Here is a 15,622-nt window from a genome sequence, read left to right as displayed (position 1 = left end):
GTGGCTGAACGCGGGCAACACAACCCAACATCAGCCCACATTCCCAGACCCAGCACGCACAGAACCGGTGAATGTTTGAACCCTGTACCTCGAGGCCCTAGGGTGAAAACAGTGGATCACTCTCATCCTACGGTTTTGCTAAGGTGAGTGTTGATGCTTTGGTGTCTTGGAACCAGGGGAGAGGGGCCATAGATGTTGTTTGTTGTCGGGACGATCAGGGGCTCTATTTGGGTGCTTCCGCTGTTGTTATGAGAAGCTTAACTGAACCAAAAACTTTAGAGACGATGGCACGATTAGAGGGCCTTAATCTGGTATGTGATATTTACCCGCGTAAGATACAAGTTGCAACAGACTGTTTGGCAACTGTTAAGAACCTAAAGAACCTTTCCTGGTTGCAAGCAGTACAATCATCCAAGATATCAAGGTCGAGAAGGGTGCTTCGGCAAGACCAGTATTGACCATGAGATTAGGGAAGCCAGCTTCAAGCTCATGAACTAGGTAAGACAGCAACATCCCTGGATCATGGTCGATATGTGTGGACCGTGGAAACTCTGGATGTTGAATAAAAGTGTTTCACCTCCTTAAAAAAATGACACACGAGATAAGAAAAATAGTCGCAACGATGCGTCGCACGTTGATCTGCACACATGTGTGGTGTTCTCAATCGGCTGAGCTCTAGGCGTGCTCTTTTATGAAACACACACACACAAGCACACACAAAGATGGTGCTACACCAGCCTTATAACGCGCAGCAACGCATCTATTTGGCGTTCTAGCAAATTTTCAATGCCAAGCTCCTAAATGCGTACATCCAAACGGATGTACATGGTATCAACGGACCCATTTGAAGTGTATAAATCGTCTTGCTACAGTTGCACATGTCTCTGTACATGACTCACATCATAGACCAAACAAGCCAGCCCAATGACCGGTAGCCAACACAGCGTCGCACATGAACGTACCGGGAGGCGCGCCGCCCAACCCGTACTTACAAGAAAACCGGAACTAGCGTCAAAGCCTTTTTTTTAACGAGCTAAAAAGACTTGTCATTTTCATTGATTAAGAAGAGGAGAATTGCCCGGTTAATTAACGAAAAACCGGGCTAAAACCGATACAACACAACCCACATGACGTGCGCACCACCGGCCAACCTGGCCACCGACATGGAACATAAACCACGACGGCACATGCCAACGAATGGCCACACGCGCAAGCAATCGACAACTCCGACTTTAAATGACGAGCAACATAAAGCAAATATGCAGGACTTGCGCCGACCGTGCCTTCTGCAAACGACCACCAAATGCCTGTCATCGTCACCACCTGGACTCGCTCCAACGCAGCTCTTACTTCAAAGCAACCAAGCAACCACGGAAGAGTACCTCGGACACGCCACGAAGAACCGACTACCGAAGACCACGCCGCGACCCAAGCTCCTCTCGACGCCATCATCCTTGTCAAACAGAAACCAGCGCCCTACCTCAGCAAACCACACGGCCAAGATGCTGCAATTGACGGCAAAGATGCCATCATCCACCAACCTCTCAGTCGTAGCCGGCTCCGAGACGATGCCCCCAAGGAGGAGAAAGACGTGTACATGCCTCCATCGCCCGATCCAGCAGACCTGAGGTTTACCTCCGGAGTCAAAGCCACACCGTGTGGAGAAGGAGGAGCACCTCCGTGACGACGCTTCCAAGAAAGATCACAACACCCGCGGGCACCGCCGTCGCCGACTCTGGTGAAGACCGGAGCAAGGATTTCTTCAGGAGATGTGCCGACCACCTGCCACCACCGACCGCCGCCCACTAACCACCACCCCTCCGAGGCCGACCTCACTCTGACCACGGGATCCCACGATCCACCGCGACTAGACATGACCACCCCCTGGCTGAAGCCACCACCACCACACTCGGGGCCGCCGCCCCGGAGTCCAAGAGCATCGCCCGCAACCACAGACGAGCCATGGCCGGCAGATCTGGCACCCACCTTGAGCTGCGCCGCCACGAAGCAGCAGATCCTCGCTGCAACAACCCCGTCCCGAATCCCGTCTGGACGAGCTGTCGGGCTGAACCCAAAGCAACCTGCACCACAGCCACCATGTCTAGCCACAACTCAGCTACCAGCCGAGCACCCAGCAGGCACAGCTTCCCACCGCCGTGGGAGAGCCGGATCCGGCCGCACTCGCCCAGATCTGGCGAGCCGTCGTCGTTGGATCGCTGAGATGGCCGCCAGAAGCCGTCCCAAAGTTGAACACGAGGGGATCACCCCAATCACCGAAGAAGAAGGGGGCACCACCCGACCCCGACTCGCTGGAGAGGAGTGCCGGCGGAAGCCCACCGGCTACGAGCAACCACGTAGAGCAGAGAAGTGGGTCAGGCCTCCCCCACTGAGAGCCGCCAAGCGAAAAGAGCGCCCCCGCCACCAGCGTCCGCCACGCGGGCTTCGCCCAGCGGCATCCTGCAACGGCCGCGGCGGGGAGGGGAGGGGTGACGAGGGTGGCTGACGGCGCGGAACTAGACTCCGCCCGTGTCACTAGAGAGGCGAAGATATATATAAATAAAAATATCATCATTAGTCTATCGAATATATATATTTTTGTCACAAAAGAGATTTAAATTTGCTAACATCATCATTGTTAATCCAGTACTTCCCCCGCAAAAAAACATCATCATTATTAATCAAATGCTTTTCTATGCATGTATACAATCTTATGCATTCATCGCATGAGCAAAAGGATACCACTGATAAGATGGCCGAGACCGCCAGAAGTAACATGAGCTTACGTGAGCTCCATATTTAAAATATATATAATATAAAAATACATGGTGCCACACGAGACTTGTAACGCGCAGGCGCAGCAGCGCAACCATGCACGATCGGATGGGCACCGGCCGCAGAGCCAGATTGATCGCCCTCACGCACCGCACGGCGCGCCGGGCCCTGGGATGCAGCAGCTACAGCGATCGCCTCGCGGCTTTGCTCCGACGTACGCGGCGGCGCTCGTCCGTCCCCTGGTCTTCCTCTCCGACTTTCTATTTCTGACGTACCACCGCCTCCACATCTCCCTCCTTAATTTCCTCCTCGCCACAACAAATTACTCCACTCCTCCGCTGCTCATACAACATTCCATCACCCCATCCATTCGGCCCAGAACAGCAAAGCTCTCTTCCCGGAGAGCGACGGTGAGAGGGGTAAAATGGCGAGGATCCTGCTGCATGGGACGCTGCACGTCACCGTGTTCGAGGGCGAGGGGATCACCAACAACAGCAGGCCCAGCAGTCAGGCGCCGCAGTTCCTCCGCAAGGTCTCGCTCTCTCATCTCTCATCTCTCATCTCTCTAACTTTCAAGTCATCCAAGTCGTTGCAAACAATCCACTAGTAACGATCAAACGTAAACACAGGAATGTTTGGCTGCCGGAGATCCCAAAACGATCTGCATTTTTTCGGTTATATATAGATGACTCACACGCACACATAGACCCACTCACACAGACGTCCCTTCTAAGTTCTAACCCCATGTAATGAATTGGTTAATTCCGTGTGCCCTTCGGGCCTCAGTCCCCCTGAGATCTTTGATCCCTTGTTTTGCTTGAGGCTTGGAACTTTTTTTTTGTTTTTGAGCGCGGTCCCTTAGGACTGAATTCATTTTAAAACGCAGGAGAGATTGCCCGATTAATTAACAGAAACTCGAACAAAAATTGTTACAACGTGATCAAATGAAAGGAAACCCGTCGACCTGGCTACCCGCAGGGCCCCCACACACCGTTGAGCTTGCCTACAATGTCATCGTCATCACTTCTCCTCAAGCAAGCCACTCCGACTTCACCGTGGACTACTCGTGAAGACCTCTACAAACAAATGGCACACGTTTGCCAAGTCGGCCTATGCCAAGCAGTCGGTCAAACGCGTCGAGGATTAGCCAGCTTCGACTTCAGGCACGTACTCATAGAAGTAAGAAGCACGCCTTGCACCAACATAGCCACACCGGCTTGGCATGTTCTAAATGAAAGAAACTTGAGGATCTTACTGTATGTCTTGATTATATTCTTGAGGATAAAAGATAAAGGCGATAATTGACAAATTGCGCCAAACACTTGAGTAGTCTAAGAGAGAGTAATCCTCTAGACGTTGCCCATATTGGTTTGTGTTCTTTCCTACTGTTTAGTCTGGTTAGGATTTCTGTATAGTTTCACACCTTATTAAAAGGAGGACAAAGATTTTGCCTTTTTTCAGAAAAAACTTTGTGTAGTCCCTTCAAGACACTTCTTATTCTAATAATTCCTTTATTATTGACTTACAACGACGTGCTCCACAGAGTCACTCGCTATCTTCATAGATGCCCATACAGTTTGCCATCAATCCATTGTTACCTCGAAATCCTAGTTATTTGCTTTCAGGGAAAAATAAAAAACCAAGTTGTCTCTGTTTTTAAGTTATTGTTTTCCACATTCACATGAAGGTTGCAAACTACTCCCTCCGTAAGGAAACATAAGAGCGTTTAGATCACTAAAATAGTTACCTAAACACTCGTATATTTGTTTACAGAGGGAGTAGATGGGAGGAGGAAGGGAGATTAACATGATCATCAACTTCTGGTCCATAAGCGGGTCGAGCCCTCGTCTGCATTGCCCCATGTTACTGGCCTAAATAGACTCCGCATGGGCGGTCTGGACTCACGTTGGCAGCGGCGATGGCAGGCGTCCCTAGACGCTGCTCGGCTGCATGTGTTGCGCAAACATGATTCTAGTGTGGCTAGGTCCAATTCACGACTATGCATGTGTGTGTCTGTGCAATGGTGGATCAACAGGTGACGTCAGCATAGAGCGACGTTGGCTACGTGGTGCTCTTTGAGTGTGAGGTCTCATTTTTTCGGGGCGAAAACTCTAGGTCCGACCTTCATTGTTTGAACCTAGCAATGTTGTGTTAATCTTTTTTCTTGGAGGCATTACATGGAGTTTGAAGATATTTCTCTTTAGTGTGAAAACTCATGATCTGACTAAAATGGTTGAGTTCAGCGATGACGACACTCATGCACCGCCCTTGTGCATCCTTGTCTACCGTGTTTATTCCGTTGATCGCTCTCTTTTTTTGCAATATTTTCATGTGCGTGCCCTTGATTCCTTGAGTGGCTTTTGAGATTGTGTTTTTCTTAAATAAAATCCTACACTTTATTCATTAGAAATAACCAATACATCATTTATGAGGATCAATACATTTTCATTTATAGGCTCCTCAAACTAGTCAGAAATCAAAAAAAATTCTAGCCAATCTAGCGAGCTCATGAGCAACTTTATTTGCTTCTATATTACAATGTTCTCATGAGCAACCCTTGAGTGGCTTTTGAGATCGTGTTAGTGTAGAGGTGGGGTGCAAAAGAAATAATGTTTAGGGTACAAGGGTATCTCTAACGGGGCCCCTAAAATGGACATGGTATTCGTCCGCGGATAATGATACAGGAGTCGTCCATCCAACCGTGCCTGCAAACATTTTAAACAGGAATTGAACGATTTTCATGCAAACTGAATGATTTTCATTCATATCAGAGCAAAATCATTATATTTTTGCATATTTCAACTAAAAAAACGAGGTGAGACTTTTTTTAACCAATCTAAATGATTGTTGGCCATGGCGGCGTTCGTATCCCCGTGTCCAGCAACCTCACAGACGGCGCTGACTGCTTTTCCGCCATGACGGCGTTGGGCTCTGGTAGGATCGTCGTGTACATTCAGCGAATGTTTCGATGCTCATTTTCCAATGCTGGTAGATCTCTCTGTTGATTTATAAAAAATGGTGAGCAACAGCTGGTGGAGGGGATCGAGGACACGGTGGGCGTCGGCAAAGGCGCGAGCAAGCTCTACGCCACCGTCGGCCTTGGCAAGGCCCGCATCGGCCGCACTCGCACGCTGAACGACGAGTCGTCGACCCCGCGCTGGTTCGAGTCCTTCCACATCTACTGCGCGCACCTCGCCACCGACGTGCTCTTCACCATCAAGGGCAGCAGCACCATCGGCGCCTCCGTCGTGGGCACGGGCTACCTCCCCGTCCGCGACATCTACGGCGGCGACGAGGTCGAGCGCTGGCTCCCGCTCTGCGACGACAGCCGCAACCCCGTCGAGGGCGGCGGCAAGATCCACGTCAAGCTCCAGTACTTCGACATCTCCAAGGACCGGGCCTGGGGCCGCGGCATCCGCTCCGGGAAGAACCCCGGCGTGCCCTACACCTTCTTCTCCCAGCGCCAGGGGTGCAAGGTGACGCTGTACCAGGACGCCCACATCCCCGACGGCTTCATCCCCAGGATCCCGCTCGACGACGGCCGCTGCTACGAGCCGCACCGCTGCTGGGAGGACATCTTCGCCGCCATCAGCAATGCCAAGCACCTCATCTACATCACGGGATGGTCCGTGTACACGGAGATCGCGCTGCTCAGGGACGCCAACCGGCCCAAGCCGGCCGGCGGCGGCGTCACGCTCGGCGAGCTGCTCAAGAAGAAGGCCGGCGAGGGCGTCAGGGTCCTCATGCTGGTCTGGGACGACCGGACCTCGGTTGGGGTGCTCAAGAAGGACGGCCTCATGGCGACGCACGACGAGGAGACGATGAACTACTTCCAGGACACCGACGTGCACTGCGTGCTCTGCCCCCGGGACCCCGACGACTCCGGCAGCTTCGTCCAGGACCTGCAGATCTCCACCATGTTCACGCACCACCAGAAGACCGTCATCGTGGACCACGACATGCCCCAGAGCGGCGGCGGCCGGCGCCGGCGGATCCTCAGCTTCGTGGGCGGGCTTGACCTCTGCGACGGTCGCTACGACACGCCGTTCCACCCCCTGTTCGGGACGCTGGACGGCCCCCACCACGACGACTTCCACCAGCCCAACTTCGCGACGGCGGCGATCGCCAAGGGCGGGCCGAGGGAGCCGTGGCACGACATCCACTGCCGCCTCGAGGGCCCCGTGGCGTGGGACGTGCTCTACAACTTCGAGCAGCGGTGGCGCAAGCAGGGCGGCAAGGACCTGCTCGTCCAGCTCAGGGACCTCGCCGACGACATCATCCCGCCGTCGCCGGTGATGCACGCCGAGGACAGGGAGGCGTGGAACGTGCAGCTGTTCCGGTCCATCGACGGCGGCGCCGCCTTCGGGTTCCCGGACAACCCCGAGGACGCGGCGAAGGCGGGCCTGGTGAGCGGCAAGGACCAGATCATCGACCGGAGCATCCAGGACGCGTACATCTGCGCCATCCGGAGGGCCAAGAGCTTCATCTACATCGAGAACCAGTACTTCCTGGGGAGCTCCTACTGCTGGAAGCGCGACGGCATCGACCCCGACGACGTCGGCGCGCTGCACCTCCTCCCCAAGGAGCTGTCCATGAAGGTGGTGAGCAAGATCGAGGCCGGGGAGCGGTTCACCGTGTACGTGGTGGTGCCCATGTGGCCGGAGGGCATCCCAGCGAGCGGGTCCGTGCAGGCCATCCTGGACTGGCAGAGGAGGACCATGGAGATGATGTACAGCGACATCGCGCAGGCCATCCAGGCCAAGGGGATCGACGCCAAACCCAAGGACTACCTCACCTTCTTCTGCCTCGGCAACCGGGAGGCCAAGAAGTCCGGCGAGTACGAGCCGCCAGAGCAGGCCGAGCCCGACAGCGACTACCTCAAGGCGCAGCAGAACCGCCGGTTCATGATCTACGTCCACACCAAGATGATGATCGGTACGTTCGTACGACACATTCAGTTTGCTCTCCATGTTGGTAGACACATTTGGGCTGTTCTTGATCGTTCGTGTGTTTGATTGCCAGTGGACGACGAGTACATCATCGTGGGGTCGGCGAACATCAACCAGAGGTCCATGGACGGGGCGCGCGACTCGGAGATCGCCATGGGCGGGTACCAGCCGGGCCACCTGGCGACGAGCCGGCCGGCGAGGGGGCAGGTGCACGGGTTCAGGATGGCGCTGTGGTACGAGCACCTCGGCATGATGGACGAGGCGTTCCAGCGGCCGGAGAGCCTCGAGTGCGTGCACAAGGTGAACGCCATGGCCGAAAGGTACTGGGACCTCTACGCGGCCGACGGCCCAGAGCGCGACCTCCCCGGCCACCTCCTCACCTACCCTGTCAGCGTCACCGGCGACGGCTCGGTGACGCAGCTGCCCGGGGTGGAGTTCTTCCCGGACACCGAGGCGCGGATCCTCGGCGGCAAGTCCGACTACCTCCCGCCCATCCTTACCACGTAGAGGCACCTCTGTCTGCATCACGTTGCACCGATCAAATTCTTCCTTCTGTTTGGTTTTTCCTCTGAAGATTTGGTGTTTCTTCTGAAAACTCTGAATAAGAACAGCCCTAGATTGTGGTTTTCCTTTTTTTTTAGTGAATATAAGAAATGCACTACTTGCATGGTGCATGGTGATGGGTTTATCGTGATTGTAGGTTAATTTGTTAGTGCTAAATATTGGTGAGCTTAACTTGGTTTAATTCGTGCATTAGTGTCTGCCTGTTTTCTTTTGACAGTTCAGTGTTTGTGCCACAGCTTGTCAGATAACTAACCATCTTCACGCCTATATGAGATCATGGGAATTACTCCCTCCGTCCCATAATATAAGAGCGTTTTTGACATCCATAATATAAAAAACGCTACCCATAATATAAGAGCGTTTTTAAAACTAGTTTAGTGTCAAAAACGCTCTTATATTATGGGACAGAGGGAGTACTAACTAGCAATACTCTGCTACAACTACTTTGTTTTTTGCTAGATTTTACTGTCATATCTTCAACCATATGGACTCTCAAATTTCACGAATCGGGTGAAGAAAGATACATTTCCCCCATTAGTTCAACACTTGTTTTCAAACTATGCAAATATGTAAATTCTGTCTCCACTGGTGAAGCTACAGTGTTTGTGATGTTAACTGACATCGCAGACTTCGGAAAATGCTCACAAAAATTACACAAGTACTACGAGTTTATGTGGATTGATATCGCAGGTTTTTATGTCAAGCACCGCCACTGACTGTTTCTATCTCCAGAGCTATATGTGGTGCAAGGTAAATTTAATTGAATGGTTGCAGTATGAGCTAATCTACTGAAAGTTCTTTCTCGCCTCACCTGGAACATGAAGTTGTGGGAACAGATCCACTCTGAATTCACATATATTTCCTGTGATGTGTAAAATTTCTATTATTTTTTTATGGTGAATGTGTTCTCAACTCCTCATCCACAGGTTAGTATGGCTATCGATGGCCACCTGTCAATACCATCAGTTTCACTTTCACTCAGTCTATCCAGAATGTTCTATTCTTTTAAGCAAACAAAAGGAAATGATATTTATTTTTTTCTATTTGGTGAGGAATTGAATTGACCTGAATGTTTTTATCATCCATTACCGGCCTTTTTGTAGTGAATAAAATTCCCTCAGAAGTGAAAAGGCAATCTCGAACAAAATTGAAGTTTTCCACAAGACACGCAGTTTTTTAATGTATATTTGGCTAAAGGAAACCACACATGCACATGCAAATGATTAACCTATCTCGAATTTTTGTTTTCCATTTCCTGAATTTTTTCATTCCACTGATAGTGATCTTCAGGGAAAAAATAAGTAGTTCAGAAACTAGATCTGTTGGTTTTTCAAATGATAACACTACCCCTTGTTGAGATTTAATATTTATCTTTTCACTATGGAAGTTAGAATCTTGAACGTTATAGCACTGCGGTGCTTAAACAATATTTAGCAGAAGTCATGAAATGAATAAAGAAAAATGTACTAGAAGCTGACCAATAATGCATCTGGATGCACTTGACTTGAAAACAACAGCGACGTTGCATGCAGAGTGCACCAGAGGTATAAGTTTCATCAACATGTCAAGAGAATCACTGCAAAAAGGCTAATATTCTGTATCAGAACTTTCAGGAGTACATGCCAAAATTCTTATTCTCTTGAAAAGAGTTTTGACAGTGCTATTTCTTTGTCAGTCCACCACAACCTTCAGAAAAATCTTCTATACAAGGTACAAACAGCCAAATAAGAAGATGAGAGAACATGGTGGAGACAAACTGGGGGAAAGCCAAGTGTATGCTATCGGTGAAAGCAGTACATTCCCCTGATCCTGATCCTTCTGAAGCTAATTGTTGCTATATAAGCGGTCTTTATGCAGCCTTTGCCTTTGGTTTTGCCTTCTTAAATCTAGAGTACAGGAAAACACCGAGCAGAGCCAGACCAGTTCCTGCAGGCAAGGTAAGAATATATTTCAGAGAAACAAATTTTAAAGTGAATTGTTAGAACTTGCTGGTAAAATAGGATTGGTTAGTCATGAAGTTACCAAGTGCATTTATAGGTGAAATTGGAGTTCTGAAGAAGATAACGGATGACACAATGACAACAACTCGTTTGACAGAGTTTGCAACAGAATGGGTCACAGGTGATATTCTGGCCAATAAACTATATGAAACCTGCCTCGGCAACAAACAGAAACTTTGTTACAGGCAATCAGGGACAAAATTGAATAGAACTCATGGTAAATATCAAAGAGAAAAGAAAAAACAGATAAGTGGTAGAAGTTGAATTTCAGATCATGAAACCTATTATGCAGGACCACTCATCTAACATCACTGAAGGTAAAATAACATGTACACTGAAAGCAGTTGACCATAGTAATATAATATAAAATGGGCAAAGTCCAGCCCCTAGAGCTACTAAGTGACAATCCTTGGAACCTTTGTAGAACCTCCAAAACTTCTAAAAATATATTTCTGAAGGGAACTGATTCTTAGTGAAGATTAGCACACCTGTTGATAAAAATGGAAACAAGTGCCAGCAATGGCTGCTTTCACGCATAGTTCTTGAAGATTTACGCCCTACATAAAAGGTACAATGTTCGAAAAAGTTATGATTAGCTAAAAAAAGGGAGGCAAACCAATCCATTTCTACTTTTGGGAACTGGCAATACTCACAGTGCTCTGTACGTATGATGGGCTAAACTTGATGCCCTCTAAATATAGCATTAATGGGACCGACAACAAAAATGACATGACAGTCATAATTGAGAAGAGATTTATATCGTCCAACGTTTCCTGTAGGAAACGAAATGCGTAAGGGGAAGTGGTTCAGGATAGTTATCATGTTTGTACGGTGTGAATGCCCAATGGAACAAAATAAAGTAGTAAATCACCTCTTTGTCAGCAAGAAGTTTCTTGCTGAAAACATTTCGCGACTGATTTGTAACATTAGAAGCCATGGCACTCCAAAATCCAATCCTGTTTCCCCAAAGTACATATGCAGTCAGTATATATGATGGCAGATGGTTCTCAATAAGACCACAGGAAATAAACCAGTTGGGGGAGACTGAAGTACAACCAATGTTTTGGATTGCAAAATAAAATAAAATATATTTTGCTGCATTATTTTAGCTAAATAACTGGAAAACCAATATTATTATTATTTGCATTTTCGGTAATGTATACAGTTGTAACCTAACCAGAGTCTATTCATAATTGACACCTCACTTCCCATTTTAGCAAGTTTTGAGTGATACAAGCATATAAGGCTAACTGGATTGCCAACAATGTGAACTACTGGTTTCTTTCTTTCTAGAGTGGTAGTGATAAGCTTGACTGAACTAATGGATAGTGTGATACATTCCATATTTATATAGCTTATAGCATCTATAGCTGGGCTCCTCAAACGTCCCCTATACGCCCGGGTGGACGGCCCGGTCAGTGAGTGGTCACAAAAACATGACCCAGCCGGGCTCCTCAAACTGGCCCTATATGTCTGGGCTGACCGGCATCCCTCGTATCCAGCCCAAATCTAGGGCGTATATGAGGAGGCCCAGACGCGCCTGGGCGCATCCGCCACATCGGATTGATGCCCGAGGGGTCAAATCTGGCTATTTAAGCAGGACGGTGACCCCTAACCCTAGCTGCACTCACATTTCCTTCCCCTCCGCGCCGCCACTCCCCATTCACTCGCAGCTCGGAGCTCGCCATCCGCCTGTAGCCATGGCTCGGCAGCGGATCACCACCTATGCAATGCTCACTCCGGAGCGTCGGTTCGAGCTCCTTGAGGAGATCCGGGCCCGACGCGAAGCTCGGATTGCAGCCGGCCTGCCTCCAGACTCGCCGGAGCAACAGGAGGAGGAGGAGGAGCAGGAGGAGGAGGATGCGGAGCAGCAGGCGCTGGACGCGGCCATGGAGGACGCAGAGCCAGAGGAGGAGGAAGACAAGGCAGATCCGGCACCTCCGGCTGCCGGATTCGGCATGGCCGATGCGCCCGGCGAGTTTGAGGTCGCCCAAGCGGAGGAGGCGGCGGAGCAGCAGGCCATCCTCGACTCCATCCGCTCAGAGGCAGAGGTGGGGGCAAACCTCCGCAAGGCACAGGTGGAGGTGGAGTCCGACGGGGAACCGAAGCAGCGGGAGGCGGCCATCCACCAGGAGGCAGGTCCGTCCGGCACTACCGGCACGGAGGTCGTCTACATCTCTGACGACAAGTAGAAGTAGGCTAGGTGTTAGAGTACGTAATGGGCCTAATGGCCTGGGCTGGCAGTATAGCCCGTTAGTCTTAGGGTTAATTAGAGATAAGGGTCGCTTGCTTAGGGGTCAAGTAAGCCTTGCTTGGGAGTCAAGTAAACCTCTCTATATAAAGAGAGGAGATGTATCAATCTAATCAAGCAAGAATTAAGAAGGAAATCCCTTCCCTCTTGCCCGGCCGTGGGCGAGAAGGCCCCCGGCCGGCCCTCTCGCGCCCTCCTTCTAGCAGCCACATAACAATCTGGTATCAAAGCCCCGCATCGACCGCGCCGGCGGGAGTCCCGATCCACCAGATCAAGTTCCCGCCGTCGCCGTCACCGCTTCCGGCTTGGATCACTACCCGCCACGTGTCGGCGGCGGTGAGGCTGCAGGCTGCTGCGCGCGGCCTCCTAGCGCGTCGGTGTGTGCGGGAGATGCATGGTCTGCAGCTGCCGCCCTCCTTCTAGCAGCCACATAACACTAGGTTTATCTATGTGGTACTACGTAGCTTTTGTGTTGGATATGTAGTATGGATTTGAGGTGTGATATTTGAGGTACTCGGTTGCACCGGACGCAAAATGAGGGGTGACCAGGCCCTCTCCACGGACATGCCCGGAAACGTCCGCGAACCTATGAGGGGCTGGATTTGCTATATCCGGATGTAGATGATCTTACAAATATCTGAAGAGGTAATCAAAAAGTCAATGTTTCCCCAATCCTTTGACATTTGGAATATTAACTAATGGCAATATTACAACTAACCAGTTGAAAGAAACTTCAGTCATAGATGCCAACACAACTCCACCGACAACCGGCACGAGAGAACCTACTGCCAGTAAAGAAGGTGTCTGCAAGAACAGCACAATTAAGAACAACATATTCATCTGTTTCTGTACATTTCATTTGTCAGGACGGACCACTTAAGATGAAATAAAATACCTGCCCGAGGAGCAAGACTGAGAACAGAACAGAGAAGAAGGGCTCCATGGCCTTGATGGTGTGCGTGAAGGAGACAGCCACCTTGCCCAAACTCATGTTGGTGAAGACGTTGCCCATCATGTGTATTAAGGCCAAAGGCAGGATCTTTGCGTACTGCATCGATAATTAAAAGATTAATCCATTCATCTCAAAATTGAATTACTATACAATTTCACATGAATCATGAACGTGTTACCGAAAAGGAAAATTCATTTTTTTAGACGATCAGGGTATAATAAGAACTTTGCTTCGGTACACCCCCTAGAAAAGCTTACAGATTCCGATGCAGATTAAAAGTGAGGATTAGGAGTACACCCCTTCAATAAAAAATGGTAATATAGTCTTTTGTATCCAAATCAATCGATTGATACGCTTTGATCTGCCGGCTAATATGGCAATAGCTTTTTCAAGTAATTTTAAGATCCGTGCAAACTTTTAAGGGTAATAAAAGATCAGTGTTTATCCTTGTTGTTACCTGTTGAAGGGAGAGCCTTGGCTTGGGATGCAGATTGAGCAGCCACATGAGAGTGATGAAGAAGGAGCCGGATGCGAACTGGAAGGTGGTGATGGTGTAGGGGAAGGGCACTGCTTTCAGAACCTGTGTAGTAGCATCATCAATCATCATCAGTCACATGCAAAGGAAGATTGGATTAGGAGGATCAAGAATCGATTTGTATGTGTAATGATCCTATAAAGGAAGAAAGCGGAAATAAATGTCGATTAGGACTGACCAGCTTGTTGTAGATGTTGAAGTAGATGTTGAGGAGGTACCAGACGAGGATCATGGCGCCGAGCTGCAGCGTCCGCGGAATGCCGCCGGCCTCCGGCTTCCCGTCTCCCTCCGCCGACGGCGCGGCGGCCGCCGTCGCCCTTCTCGCCGAAGCGCCGTTCTTGCCGCCGGGCGGGAGCAGGGGGCAGGGGAGCGGCAGGCGGCCCCCGCGAATGCCGAGCGGCAGCACGGGCGCGCCGGCGCCCGCGACGGGGCAGCGGGAAGAGGACGAGGAGGAGAAGGCGACGTGCCGCGCGGACAAGGAAGGGGAGGGGCAACGTCGCACCGCCGCCCAGCCTCTCGAAGACGAGGAGGACGCCGCCATGCTCTGCATCTCGCGGCCCTGACTCCTCCGTCCGGTTCTTGGACTCTCACACGGGCGCCGCGCTAACTAACGGACCGCGGCGAGGAAATCTACTCGCGCGGCGGATCTCCTCTCTCTCCCTCCCGCTGTGCCGTCGTTGGAAATGCGGAGGGAAGGTGGTAGAGGCAGGCGCCGCCGCTGCCCGCCGAGCCGGCGCTATTTATGGAGGGGGGAGGAGGAGCTCACAATCGCGCGGTTGGCGTGCTCCTCTCGCTGCGCGGCTGCGCGACGACAGAAACGGAAGGTAATCAAAGCAGACGCTGGTGGAGGGAGGGAGCGGGCCGCCATCTCCCTCTCGTCGAGCGGCGGCGCTTTCTTACTTGTGCGGGTGCGGAAAGGAGCAGAATTAAACGGTACACTCGCTTTTTCTGGCCGTCGTCGCTCCGGTTTTCTCCGACGACGACAGCCCTTTCTTGGAACTTTCTGCTGCTCCTTTTTTGATAAAAACTGAAATTCCACCATGGAAAAGCCTAATCTGGCCGTTCGTGAGCATGTCTATTCCGCATGTTTTCGTCCACTCCGTGGTCACGTGGAGTGTTTTTTTATACTAATAAATGTGTACGTGCATTGCACGTTGGTATTACTAGGTAATATATTAATTACACGTAAATATTATGTACTAGGATATTATTTGCATATTAATTATATGATTAGCATTGGCATTAATATTTGATATTATATTAACTGCACACGAAGCGTGTTGAGCGCTCATCATTAGAGCAGGCTGACTCGTCGGATTGACCTGATTTGATGGCCGGGATTTGTTTGATCTGCCCCTTTAAATCTTTTTATATTGGTATGGATAAACCGCGTGTATCATTAATCAACAATCAGAGTAACACATGTCTGAAAACTATGAAGAGAGGACCCTAAGACAGCTTGAAAACCGTTCTTATGTTATGGAACAGAGGGAGTAAAAAATTCAAAAAGGTCCATAGAGATCCCTGCACACCCCGAAACTAACGGTTGCGGCTAACATCCAACGCCGCCGAGGCGCTTGTCAGAGAAGAAGCACAACC

The 15,622-nt window shown here is 50.3% G+C and overlaps 2 protein-coding genes across 2 annotated transcripts; one reads left to right on the top strand and one right to left on the bottom strand.

The window, feature by feature from the left end:
* Positions 1-3,083: 3,083 nt before the first annotated feature.
* LOC123180668 (phospholipase D alpha 1) lies at positions 3,084-8,474 on the top strand. The gene is made up of 3 exons (XM_044592751.1): positions 3,084-3,304; positions 5,802-7,707; positions 7,795-8,474. The coding sequence occupies exons 1-3, from the start codon at positions 3,197-3,199 to the stop codon at positions 8,226-8,228; spliced, it is 2,448 nt and encodes an 815-aa protein (XP_044448686.1). The 5' UTR covers positions 3,084-3,196; the 3' UTR covers positions 8,229-8,474.
* Positions 8,475-9,858: 1,384 nt separating this feature from the next.
* On the bottom strand, positions 9,859-14,939 carry LOC123180669 (phosphoenolpyruvate/phosphate translocator 3, chloroplastic). Its single transcript, XM_044592752.1, has 9 exons — positions 14,202-14,939; positions 13,946-14,068; positions 13,432-13,584; positions 13,255-13,340; positions 11,157-11,241; positions 10,939-11,058; positions 10,774-10,842; positions 10,308-10,437; positions 9,859-10,211 (listed from the first exon to the last, which is right to left on the bottom strand). The coding sequence occupies exons 1-9, from the start codon at positions 14,571-14,573 to the stop codon at positions 10,135-10,137; spliced, it is 1,215 nt and encodes a 404-aa protein (XP_044448687.1). The 5' UTR covers positions 14,574-14,939; the 3' UTR covers positions 9,859-10,134.
* Positions 14,940-15,622: the final 683 nt, after the last annotated feature.

Source organism: Triticum aestivum, chromosome 1D (genome assembly GCF_018294505.1).
Source record: "Triticum aestivum cultivar Chinese Spring chromosome 1D, IWGSC CS RefSeq v2.1, whole genome shotgun sequence".
NCBI classification, from domain to species: domain Eukaryota; kingdom Viridiplantae; phylum Streptophyta; class Magnoliopsida; order Poales; family Poaceae; genus Triticum; species Triticum aestivum.
The sequence above is the reverse complement of the archived record's forward strand: the minus strand, read 5'-3'. Positions and strand labels throughout refer to the sequence as shown.